Source organism: Thermoascus crustaceus (assembly GCF_041956765.1).
Source record: "Thermoascus crustaceus strain CBS 181.67 unplaced genomic scaffold VTN00scaffold_4, whole genome shotgun sequence".
Taxonomy (NCBI): domain Eukaryota; kingdom Fungi; phylum Ascomycota; class Eurotiomycetes; order Eurotiales; family Thermoascaceae; genus Thermoascus; species Thermoascus crustaceus.
In genome coordinates, this window is record NW_027192530.1 from 2,321,538 (window position 1) to 2,334,146 (window position 12,609).

Consider the following 12,609-nt stretch of genomic DNA (forward strand, 5'->3'; position numbering starts at 1 on the left):
GTAACTGGCTGAGTTGTGTAGTTGTGTAATGAGAGAGTACCCATTCCTCGAGCAAAGATTCCGCGAAATTGAAGATAATGCTGATGCTATCCAAGCAATATCACATCTGCCGCAGATCTAGACATGTAATCATCGGCATTAATCGCCATTTCCTGGTCAAACTTCATCCAGTGTTCCACCAAGAGTTCTTGGACACGCCTAAAATGTCTCATCTGGAATCGTCTTTCTAAACATCGAAGGCGGAATAGGACGTACTCTCTTTCCGCAACATTTTCTCGAGTGAGCTCCTTGGAAACGATTCCAATAGGCCATAGGAGGGCGCTCTCAAACACCGAGCCCTCAGGTAGCTGTCGGATTAGTTGAACAGCCCATGGAGCGAGGATCCCAATCTGGGATTCATGAGCATCCATATTCCCTGAGGAAACCTCGCCTCTCTTTTCGCTTCTGCAAAATGCTTGCATTCGATAAACTCTCGCCGCGACGCGATACAGTTCAGAAATTATTTTTCGCTCTTCCCACTTGCTAATTCCACTTGAATCACAGTGTGGACGTTCTGTGACGAAAGAGATGCCGCCCCAAGGACGTCTGTCATCAAAATTTTCACCGTCTGCTCCACTGAGGGGGAAACTCGGAAGCCAATCTACTCTTCCGTCCCAAGCAGCAATCTCAGCATCCGTGACTGTTCTATCTCCTGCACTGATTCGTGCTATGAGATGAGGATAGTAATAGCGACCGTCATCCTGTCCAGCTTCATAAACTGATCGGGAAGAAAGAAAACCTGGAAAAGAAGCGGTATCTATTGAAGGACCCCCGATTCGCAGGTAGAAATCTGAAAGTGGAGATGTTTGTAGTGATTTAGATCGTACAAGGTCGTTGTATAAAAAGAGATTATATAGGAATCGAAACTCTCCAATAGCTGCCCCGCTGGAGCCATTTCCCATGTGACGAAAGTAGTGAGAGAAGAGCCGAGCAAGGAATTCAAGGTGGGGTATCCAGTTTTCCTTTCCTTCACCGGCAATTTTCTCGTATAAGAGCAACAGGACACAGATTGTCAAAAGGAATAGCAGATCTTCCTCATTCATAGTCTCCAGATTGTCGCTGCTCGTGGCTTGAGCGTTGAATAGAGGCGTCTCAGCTGGTCCAAACTGATTCTGTGTGCTATGCTTCATCAACAGCTTTCGACAACCTCTCAGTGCGCGCTGTCTTAACTTGAGTGTCGCTTCTTCCATGCTGAACCCACGATCTTTCCAGGTCTGAGCTCCACTTAACGCGAGTAGTGAGTCAAGAACTAGACGGTTTTGCATGGATAATGGTAGTAGCACTGATAAGAAAGGATTTGTTGGACCACAGAAGGTAGGGTAGGTCCTCGAAAATCGTCGTATGTAATGGTCAAGCAACAGAGACTCGGTCGCATCAAGAGTGTTGGGATACCCCGATAAATAACGCCACTGGACCATCTTTCCTGATAATGACTGCGCGCGGCTCTCATTGCTCTCCAGGCGGAAATATGAGTGATCTTCAAGTCGAGTACGCTCAATGGCAGCGGTCTCCTCAACATCATCCGCTCCCAAATCCGTCATGCCTGTCGCGGTGCTCGACAGCTTCAGCTGTTTCCTTTTATATGCTGGAGGTCCTCGTCTCCTCATTCCATCTCGCCTGACATCGTCTTCCCATACAAGTCTGGTCTGGTACTCACATACCAGGCCTAACCGAGTGCAGTTCCCGCATGGAAAAAGTTCTGCTATCGCACTTTTTCTTCCTGCTTTGAGGTTGGCATCGTCAGAGTACACACAATGGGAAAATAACATACCGTGTCCTACATGTCCAGCAACCATCTCGGGTGCGACTCCTCCGTTGCACCTGCTTCCCCATCATCGTCCGTGGACATCTTGCGATCAGCATCTATCGTACTGATATACTTCACCGTGAAGATCTTGGAATCAAAATGACCAAAAAATATAAAGCAGTTGGAATAGTGGGCATAACTTAGCAGCTGCCTCTTTAAAGATCCACGGTGTATAAGCCCAATCCATTAATATATGCGGGGGAGTTTCCACTTTTGGCATACCTTCCCGCCTTCGCCATCCCACGCTTTACTGGGCAATCTCTCGGCACCACGCGAATCAACCAAACACACAGAAAGGGTTCACGGTCTCGGTTTCATATTCATACGACCTACATAATAAGTAAGTACCTGATGGGATTTTAACATCGGGATGCTGATACTCTCTCAGACTACGCGGGTCCGTAATTTGCGATCGAGATTCCATGAGACGGATCAGGCAGCGCATTTATGAGGGGTGTGTCCTTCAGGATAGATGCCAATCATTTCAATGCCGCCATCCTGGAGGTTTCCGAACTTCAGATATAAAACAGTTCCTATAATTTCAGATTTGGCAGAAATTCCTTTCCCCGGACAGTTTCACAGGTGACCGATTTCTACTGTAGGCAGGGTATAATAAAGTTGCCGCCAGCCATCTCAACCCCGAATAGAAATAACAAAAGAAAAAGGCCCATTCTTCATTTCTCTACTAATATGCATGGCATGCATTCCTTGTCACTACATTAACCCTCCCAGGCATTTAGTTGACGGAGTAAATAAATTTGTGCTGCTCCACTACTCTCCTAAAACTCCAACATCTCAGGCTGCTCAGCCACACTCAGTTCCAGGGTCCAGAATGGACTACTGAGGTATTAAACCGCAACAGGTATCCTTGGCCCGCAATCAAACGGGATGACGCGTTCTTTTTAACAGAGAAAAAGGGTCAGGACACAAACAGAAACCGCTCACGGCGGCTTAAAAAGCTGGCCCTTCATGGGTTTTTGGACACTTTAATGGAGATTCCAGACGCCGGAACATGAGCAGTGAAACGGAATGCAGAGACTAGTCCCGGAAAATAATTCCTCGGCTATGGAAGACGATAAACACTCTTTGGAGGGAAATCATAGGTGACAATGGCGGTGTATCCTTTTCCCAGGAACCATATAAAAGGACCATAACGTGCAGATACTCCCCACCGCGGTAGCAGGTCAAATGCCCCGGGAAGACCTCGATCGCGCCATGATCAGGGAAAGCAAAGCCAACCAGAACTAAGGATAACACGGATTAAGCTGCACAAGCTTTCGGAGCGATCCACGAAAGGGTCCATGCGCCAGCTGGTCAAAACGTGCGCCGAAGCCTTCGATCATGAGATCCATCAGGCCAATGAGGCCCCTTTCCAGTGCATATTAAACGGCACAAGCTTTTTTTATGAGGTCCTGGTCGAAGATCCGAGCGTCAAGATGAGGGAATTAAAAAAATTTACCCTTAGCGTGCTAGTACTACACCGACTTCAGGCACTCAGGACTATAAAAAAACAAGCACGTAGCATCGCACTGTGGCCTTCCTGCTTTCCCATTTCCCTTGGGATTACCTCGTATTTATTACATCAAGACACCATATCCACGCTCTTCTCCGGCTTCAACCGCCTTCTACATATTTTTTTTCTAGATACCACTGATTACGAGGCTGAGGTCTCGTAATCGTCAACTCTGGCGACCACTACGGTTCACGCTCGATCCGCTGGCACTTGTGTGCCGGCGAATGAACGGCTGCAACAGACTCGACCTCCCTAGGAGGCCATCTGTATAAGCATTCCGTGCGAACGGCTGATTGCGGGATCATCTCGGGCACGAGAGGTTAACTATCGAACATCCACGGATATGGGAGTTCCAGGTTAGCCGTCGAAATTCCGACTGATTTCCTCCTTGCATATACGACAGTGCTAGATAATTCCGTTTTCCGTTGATGTTTGTCCATATAGATATGCAAATTCGCCATGTTTCGCCAGGCATTCCTTCCATCTCTCCTTTCGTCTTTGGTCCCCCGCAAGTCAAGATATCCTAGCCAAGTGCCTGATCTGGAATGGGGCTTCTCAGGTAAGGGTCTCTCCAACTGGGTCTTTCTATCATGCTTATCAAAATTCTAACCGTGGTGCAAAACAATGGGCAGCCAACGAGTCTCCGGGTGACTGGCGAAACGTGCTTCTTGGACATGATGGATCCCCCGAAACGTCTCTCAGACTGCTTGCTAGCCTCCCATCGGACGCAGCCCTCGCCCAGCTGAACTCCGACATCAGTGGCCTCACCGAGAGCGAGGCTGCGTCTCGATTGGCAGTTACTGGACCAAACGTATTGTCGTCCAAGAAGCCAACAAGGTGGTGGCAGCTGATATTTATCGTGCTGCCCAATCCTTTCAATATCTTGTTGGCCATACTTGCCATTATTAGCGCGGCAACTCCACCGTCGGATTGGGTAGGTTGACTGATGTTCTGTCTATTCTCAATGCGTAACCTGAAAAGCAGACTGGCTAATAATACGATAACGTAGTCTACGTTCGTGATCCTGATCGTTATGATTGTCATCTCGTGTGTGGTGCGATTCTGGCAAGAGTATCGTAGCGCTGTTGCAGTGGTCAAGCTTCAGAATTCTGTGAGGATGGATGTCAGAGTCCGCCGCCAGAAGACCGTCTTGGAGCCGATTATGAAGACCGGTACTTTCACGAAAGATGAAATCACCGTTTCCCACCACCTGAACTGCGAGGGCAATTCCGATCAGCGTGTCCTTGAGGTCGCCTACGTCAATGCAGTGAACCAAGACGGGAAGAAAAACGGCGTTGATGCTGCCATTATAGCCGCGGGGACTTCCTTGTCGATCGCTACCTACGAGAAGATTGCTGAGATTTCCTTCACCTTCGAAAGGCGCCGTTCAAGCTGCATTGTCCGAAGCCCCGAAGGTAAGGTCGTCCTGATGTGCAAGGGCGCTTATGAAGAAGTATCAGCCCTTTGCTCTCGCATCTATATTGGAGGAAAGACCACGACCTTCGATACAGAGCAACGGCAGGCGCTATCTCAGCAATGTTCTCGCCTCAACTCTGAGGGCTATCGAGTTCTCCTCACTGCTACAAAGGAACTCAGACTCCCAGATCTCGACGACAGCGAACTGATGGAAGAGCTCGAGTCGAACATGACAATCGAAGGCATTCTCACGTTCCTGGATCCGCCAAAGGAGGATGCCGCCATTTCTATTGGACAGCTGCAGGATCTGGGAGTGGACGTCAGAATCCTTACGGGAGATAGCTTGGGGACTGCGCTCAAGATCTGTCAGACTCTGAATATCATCCAGAATGTCGACAGTGATGACCGACAAGCTATCACCGGTCCTGAACTGGCAAGGCTCGACGGAACAGAAGAGTTTGCCGACGTTGTGAAGACCTGCAAACTGTTCGCGAAGTTGACGCCGAACCAGAAGAGTCAGGTGGTTGAGACACTGAGGGGATCCAGTAATTGTGTGGGAATGCTCGGTGATGGCATCAATGACTGTGTGGCTCTCAGGGCTGCGGATGTTGGGATCTCCGTCGACTCGGCCGTCACCGTTGCCAAGGACTGCGCAGACGGTAAGCTACTGTCATGTTATCTGTATTGAAGATGTCTTTGTACTGACAGGCCTCAGTGATCCTCACTGAGAAAGCTTTGGACATCATTGTGGATTGTGTCTCTACCGGCCGGGTAACCCATGGAAATACCATCAAATACATCAAGGTCTGTACTACCCGACGGGATCGGTTCCTATGATGGATAAACGCTGATTCACATTCTAGATGGTCGCCTCTTCGAACTTTGGAAATGTGTTCAGTATCCTCATTGCAAGTGCCTGGCTTCCCTTTGAGCCGGTAAGTGCAAGTTCTTCTTGGCTCTATGGGTGAGAAATAAAGTTGACGAGTTACCCCATCTACAGATGACCGGTCTCCAGATTCTGATTCAAAACCTGCTCTACGATATTAGCCAGATTTCACTGCCTTGGGACCGAGTCGACGAGGACTACCTTAAAGTCCCCAGACGATGGAACGCCTTCGGTTAGACAATAGCTGCTACCCTGGATTATTATTATACACTGTAAGAGAACTGACCAACATACCAGATCTCGTGCGTTTCATCGTCGTATTCGGCCCGACCAGCTCGACAATAGACATGTGCACCTTCTGCCTGGGCTGGTTCTATTACGGCATCCGAACGGCCAACAGTCCTGTAGCCGTATCCCTGTTTCACACACACTGGTTCCTTGAAGGGTTAGTCTAGTCTAGTCCATGTCCCTCCATTCACCGTAATATTCCATTCCTTTTCCCCTTCCTTCCCGAGACTGGCTGCTGACCCTGACCTTTGTTTTCCAATCCAATCCAGCCTCCTCACCCAAACCATAATCGTGCACCTCCTCCGAACGGCCAAGATCCCCGTCCTCCAGAGCCGCGCGGCGCGTGTCCTCGTCACCTCGACCTGCACTATCATGGCCGTCGGATTCGTCTTGCCGTATATCCCGTCGTTGAGACATGCGCTCGGGTTCGTCCGGCCGGCGGACTCGTTCATCGGATTCCTGGCTGCGGAGCTGGCTCTGTATTGTCTCGAGGTGCAGCTTTTGAAGATGGTGTATATCAGGATCTTCAAGACGTGGCTTTAGAATGTTGGAATATAAATAGGAGAGAGAAAGCGTAAGTAGCAGAATGGCATGGGAATGGAATTGAAGAAAGGAAGAGGAGGTTTTTATTTTAGCATGATGATGGATCACCGTTCTTTCAACAAGACGGTGAAGGGGGGGAAGGGGAGAAAGTCCGTATTAGCATCAGCATCCCAGGCGATTTCTTTTTTGTTCAGTGTCGATTTCGAGTGATTGAATATAAACTCCCCCATCTGTAGACATATCTACATTATGTACTGAGCAAATTGTTTTAGATAGGAAAAGAAAACTGGCTATTAAAGCCGATATCCTTTATACAATACGCATGTAACTCCACCTGCCATACAGACTACGGTACGCTGATATTAGACTGAAAGACAACTATTTATATAGGATAAATGCACAACTTTACCCAGGTTCCAGTTTAGGGATCACGGTTTCCGCAACGGATATCTGTCCCATTACCCATGCACAGAAGTTTCCTTGTACAATACACTAAATGGAAACGTACTCGGAAGCATTGGTTCCATTCTCTTCGTAAAGTTTTAGGAAATTCAAGTAGTATCTATAGACTTTGACAAATACACGCACGGTGTCCCTTTCAATCTTTCACCTCGTCTTTCCTCCGCTAAATACCGACCACTGCGCCAATCATGGAGTTTGTTCAGAATTTCGGCAGATATTACAGGAAACGAATTGATTGTTGCAGGAAACGTTCCTTGTCGATAATATACCTCAGAAATCACATGAATTGAGTATATTCATATCCTTTGCACGAACACAACGAAGTTATATAGACTAGTCCAGAATCAATATGCAGAAAACTCCCAAGAAAACGAAGCACACGCTGAAAGTCACCCACGAAAACAAGATCCGGTCATTGGATCTATTTATCTTCGTAAAAAAAGGGATTTCAAAATATCGCGCTTCCGAACCTTTTCTCTTCTGTTACTGAGCGTAACGAATCGGCAACCGTGTTCTTTCTTTGCCAACGAGCGTAACAGATCAGCAGCCCTGAGGGTATTTTCATGATCCGGACCCAAGGTCTCTTCAAAGCCAGTTAAGGCGCGTTGATACATGGCCTCTGCCTCATTCAACTTTCCTTGCTCCTGGTAGAGACATCCCAGATTAAGGACATTTTCCAGAATACTTTCATCATCTGGGGCATGTTGAAACATTTCATCTTCCTCATTCGGTCTTTCTTGATCCCAGTAGATATTTGTCAGATCACAGCCAGTGCCCAGGGTATGCTGATGATCTGGGCCCAGTGCCTTCCCATAGCCTGTCCAGACGCATCGATACATTTCCTCTGCCTCATTCAGCCTTCCTTGGTTCTGGTATACATCTCACAGATGATAAAAAGTGAATAGAGTCTTCATATGATCTGGACCTAAGGTCTTCTCAAAGCCAGTCAGGATACATGGCCTCAGCCTCCTTCAGTCTTCCTTGTGTCTCATAGAGATTTCCCAAGTCAATGACAATCTCCAGTGCATAGGAGTAGTCAGGACCTATGGTATTCTTTAAGCCGGTGAGTGCACGCTGATAGCACTCCTCGGCCGTCTTTAGCTTGCCCTGGCTCATGTAGACATCCCCTAGATGGCCAACACTCCGTAGTGTAAACGTATGATTAGATCCTAGCACCTTCTCTTTTGCTGCTATTGTAAGTTGGTACAATGTCTCTGCTTCCTTCAATTTCCCCTGGCGATTGTAGATGTCACCCATTATGCATTGTGATGAATGTTGAAATGTTGTCCATTTCAGGTGACTTTTGCTTAACAGTAAGTACATGTTGATGGACTGCCTCTGCCTCCTCTAGTCTATTCCGAGATGAACGGTCCAAGAGCTTGGACCAAATGTTGTCATTGTCTGGACTTCTAAGGCCGCATTTCAACAGTTCGTACCAAATGTCATTATTGTCGAAGAAAGAAAGAAGCTGCAATGGTTTTGCTGCTGATTCATTTCTCTTCCGTATCTCGTTGAAAGAGATCATCCATGTAGTAACCGTGTCTCCATTGGAGTAGTGACGTTGTGGCATTGATGTTGACTGAATATCGCACCATGATTGCTCATAGTGCCACAGATACTTTTCGAAACTCATGCCAGTATGGCGGATAAAGAATCCCGCCATGGCAATTGCTAGCGGAAGCCCATCCAGTCGATGGGCGAGATTGTCAATACCTACTAAGTGCGTGAGCACCAGTTCACAATAAAAAAGGACTAGGAGAATCATCTCACCTACATCTACTACAGTACTTTCTCTTGATGATCCCATTTCCGTCCTCGCACTATTTCTAAGGAGTTGGATTGCATCATCTTTGCCCAGCTTTTGGACGGGGTGAGATCTCCCAAACTCAGCAAGCCGTGAAAGCCGAGTGGTGATAATGATAGAGCCGTGATCCGCTGATGGAAAAGATTTCCTGATATCATATGCCCCTGCATCCGCACTGTCTCATGTGGTGTAGTTGTCAATGTTGTCAAATATTAGTAACCATTTGGAGTCTTCTGTCGCAAGCAAATCAACGAATTCCTTTGCCTTTCGTTCAACCTCTTTATCATCCTTAGGCTCATCAGTCTCTTCAAATCCCGAGAGTCTTGACAAAATCCAGCTCAGTTTCACGCCCAATAAAGTCATGGACAGCAACGGCGGGCACGTCGGATTTCATTGCTAATATTCACGATGCAATTGTTAACTTAGAATAATCCATCTACATTCATGTGCTATGTACAATGTCTGGTTATGGAAACTCACCACTCTGCAACAGAGCATCGCGGGCTGACAGTGTCTTCTTTGTCTGGGTCACTGAAGTAACAGACAGAATCTCTTTAGCATAAGCTGCAGCTGTCGCGGCTGCATATTCTTGCCACTGCTTATTCTTATGCGAATCAGAATAGTCAGATTCCTCGAATGACAAAACAGGGGAAAATATCCATTAGCCCCGCTGCTTCCATCTCAGAACAATAATGCCAAGCTTTTGTGCTAGTTGGTCTCTTGTCTTTCCATGCTTCATTACCTGATTCCCAGATGCGACCAGACCATAGTGAATTTTGTATCATCAGTTAGCCGGCTTGGTCGAGCTATCAGTCTGCTTTTGTCACAGTGTTGACATGTATCCTCTAGTTCTATGTGGTCATAGTCTGCTTCGAAGCGTTGATCCAGTTGTTCGGCCCTGATGCGTGAGATGATGATTTTTGGGAATTTTGTCATCGTCTCAGAAAGGAATTCTGGGATCCAAGTTGGTTCCATCAAATGGTTTGATTGTAATTTCGCAGATGCCGTTAAGAGTACTTGAGGAGGCTTATTGAGCGCTCCAGTTCGCTGAAATTGGCCATCATTAATTGTCTTGCCGTAGTCATATTGCACTACGCCCCCAAAGGCGCCGCTTGGCTGGCTGACCACAACATCTCCCAGTCGGATATCGGCTTTGGTAGGTACACCACCCCCAATCCCTACCACCAACCCAAACCGAATTGCAGGGAATGAAGATAGCATATATGTGGCTACTGTAGCAGCTGATATGGTACCATAGACACCAGATGGCAAACATGCAATAACCACATTATGGCCACAAATTTCTCCAACAGTATAGGTGTTGTGATCGTGTGGTGGCTGCGATAATCCAGGGTGGGTCTTGTCAAGCATGGCCTTCGCAGCAGCCATATCCAGTGGCAGAGCGCAGATCCATCCGACAGTATAGTCGTCATGTGAGAGGTTTTTTTTCGGGCGGCAGACATTTCGAGAAATTTTAGTGTCACGGACAATTCGGGGGAGCTTTTAGATGCGGGCTGGTGTTGAAGTGCAATCTTTACCGCTTGGGAAGAATGTCATCAAGAGCTGGAGGCCTAATCAATGTAGATCGATTGATGTATCTTCAAGAAGGATGTTTTTGAGAAATGCTGTCAAGATGTTGGCAGTGTGATGTGTTAGATGGTGGGAAGGCAAGGCTGAAAAGCAAAAGACGCGAAATGCAAGGCTGTGGTATCTTTAGTGCTGGCAATGAAGGCATCAATGCTGATCATTGATGGCCTTATTGGATTTGACGAAGATGAGAAGATGCGATCCAACGGCGGAATACCATCTCCAGGGGATCCAAGTTGGCACTTGAGAGGTAGATATCATGTCTAAAGTTGATGATAAGTACAAGCATGCCAAAGTGAAAGGACCGCGTCGACGTCAAAGGAGGATGAGGGGCAGGGTGTAAAGTAGAATCCTGGGGCGTGCAGACTCCTGTAGGTTCCTTAAGCGAGTATTTTCGTAACAAAAGCAGCAGCAGCTCACAGCCATCACCAAGCAGGCAAGAGGGCAACGCATTTTCAATAGAAAGAACCTACGGGGCTTAGTTTCTTCGCTTTTGTCGCTTTTCTTGTTCGTATACAACTCCATACTCGTATCTGTGTTTAGGTCGTTCCTGGTTGCAGCTTAGACTGTAAGTGCACACTGTATGCAATCAAGTATAGTCCAAAATAACTTGGAAATATTCACAGTAAATGCCACTTATTCAAATCCTTTCTTTTCGGGTCATTATAGAGCAGAGACGGAGATAAACCGTTAAGTATAGAAGGAAAATGGCCGCGTTACTCCAGACTACTAGGAATTACAACAAACTTTGGTTCACCTACCCAGAGCCCTTTACGCTTACATGGGCAGACCCATATCCACATGGATCCAGTCCCAAGGCAATAGATCGGTACCTAAAACCCAGGAGGTTTCAGTTCCGGTGTGGTGGTTCGGGGTGCCTATCGGGGTTGATGCTATAATAATTATCATCGTTATTATTATCCCGAACTCATAGGAAATTACAATCTATCAATATCCATGCACCGTTAATATAGCATCCTGTTTTTATACTCCGGCTTAAATCTGACACTCCTATGATCTTAAGGGTCGTCGATAACATAGCGGTTTAGTTATTGATTTACGTACATACTATACAGGTGTATGATGAAGCTGTCTATTTAAACCATCAAACAATGTTCGCGCGTGCTGTACGTGTGTATATCTTAGGATTCATAATAATTAGCAGAAGAAACGCTGGATGGAATTCCATACAGCAAGAGTTGCCAGGTAGCGTAAGGACTTATGATTTATGGAAGAATCCCTCCGTACATAATCTGCCAATAGACGCATATATAACGTAACCTAATCAAGGCGTCAAAACGCCACAGCTAGAGCTAGACCGTCCTAATGCGAATTCTACTACACGCTGATGGTCGGGATGGTATTGATATAAGCACCTTCTCGCCAAGAGTATGCGATGTCTAGGTTAAATTAGAATACTCATTTGGTAGTACTGCATGGAATTCGAAATCTCCGAGTCTTGCAACCCTTGTGTTACTTCGTACTGTACATACAGTGCCTACATACATACAGCTACAGGCTTACGGCGTAGTACACAGTATTTTGGCAAACAATAAGGACCGCATGGATGCTGAAAAGACGCCATAAATAGAGGTGAAAGTCCCTGATTAGCAAACTCAACTTCATCGATGCAGTAATCTCATTTATCAAACAGGTTAGTTCAGCTTGCTGACAGCTGAGGGACTCTTTCTTGCAAGACTTGAGTCTTGGCCGGTTGATTGGTTGAGAGCGTGACATCGACTTTGTGTGCCTTTTCGAAGACCCATATTATTATTGCCATTCAGGCTTCGGTTCGGGTTAATAATTAACTTTCATGCACTCAAAACTCGGATGCAACTCTGCTCGGATAGGTATCTCGGGATGGAATCCATATGCAATGAGTTGGGATACTTGGTGCACAGGCCAGGCCCTTGTCGGGGCTGAGCCGCTGGAGAGATGAAGTATCGTCGGGATCCGAACGAACCAAGCCAACAACTTGAGTAGAACTACATGCTCAATTCAGCCATGATGCGTTAGTTAGTCACCTACGTAATGGGAAGAGAGGGACCTTATTTGTTAATCATGTTCTGGTATCCTGTTTCCAGACAGCTACCTGCTGGCAAGACCCCTTGTTGAGCCATTCGATGTCGGTCTGTTCCGATTAGGACAGGCTTAGAAATATCAATCGGAGTAGCACTGGAAACTCTACGCAGCGGGGTAGGCCCACTAGGCGCTACTTTTCTCTAATTCATCTTAAACCATAAAGATTTGGAGGGGAAAGGCAT

General features: G+C 46.8%; 2 protein-coding genes across 2 annotated transcripts; one reads left to right on the top strand and one right to left on the bottom strand.

Annotated features, from left to right (window-relative positions):
• Positions 1 to 3,818: 3,818 nt before the first annotated feature.
• On the top strand, positions 3,819 to 6,492 carry VTN00DRAFT_7424 (uncharacterized protein; the record flags this gene model as incomplete). The annotated part of the gene is made up of 8 exons (XM_069434170.1): positions 3,819 to 3,918; positions 3,992 to 4,293; positions 4,369 to 5,434; positions 5,491 to 5,579; positions 5,639 to 5,710; positions 5,776 to 5,893; positions 5,959 to 6,106; positions 6,219 to 6,492. 8 exons carry the CDS (start codon positions 3,819 to 3,821, stop codon positions 6,490 to 6,492), a joined length of 2,169 nt encoding a protein of 722 aa, XP_069287478.1.
• Positions 6,493 to 7,890: 1,398 nt separating this feature from the next.
• VTN00DRAFT_7425 (uncharacterized protein) lies at positions 7,891 to 8,211 on the bottom strand (the record flags this gene model as incomplete). The annotated part of the gene is made up of 1 exon (XM_069434171.1): positions 7,891 to 8,211. The coding sequence occupies one exon, from the start codon at positions 8,209 to 8,211 to the stop codon at positions 7,891 to 7,893; it is 321 nt and encodes a 106-aa protein (XP_069287479.1).
• Positions 8,212 to 12,609: the final 4,398 nt, after the last annotated feature.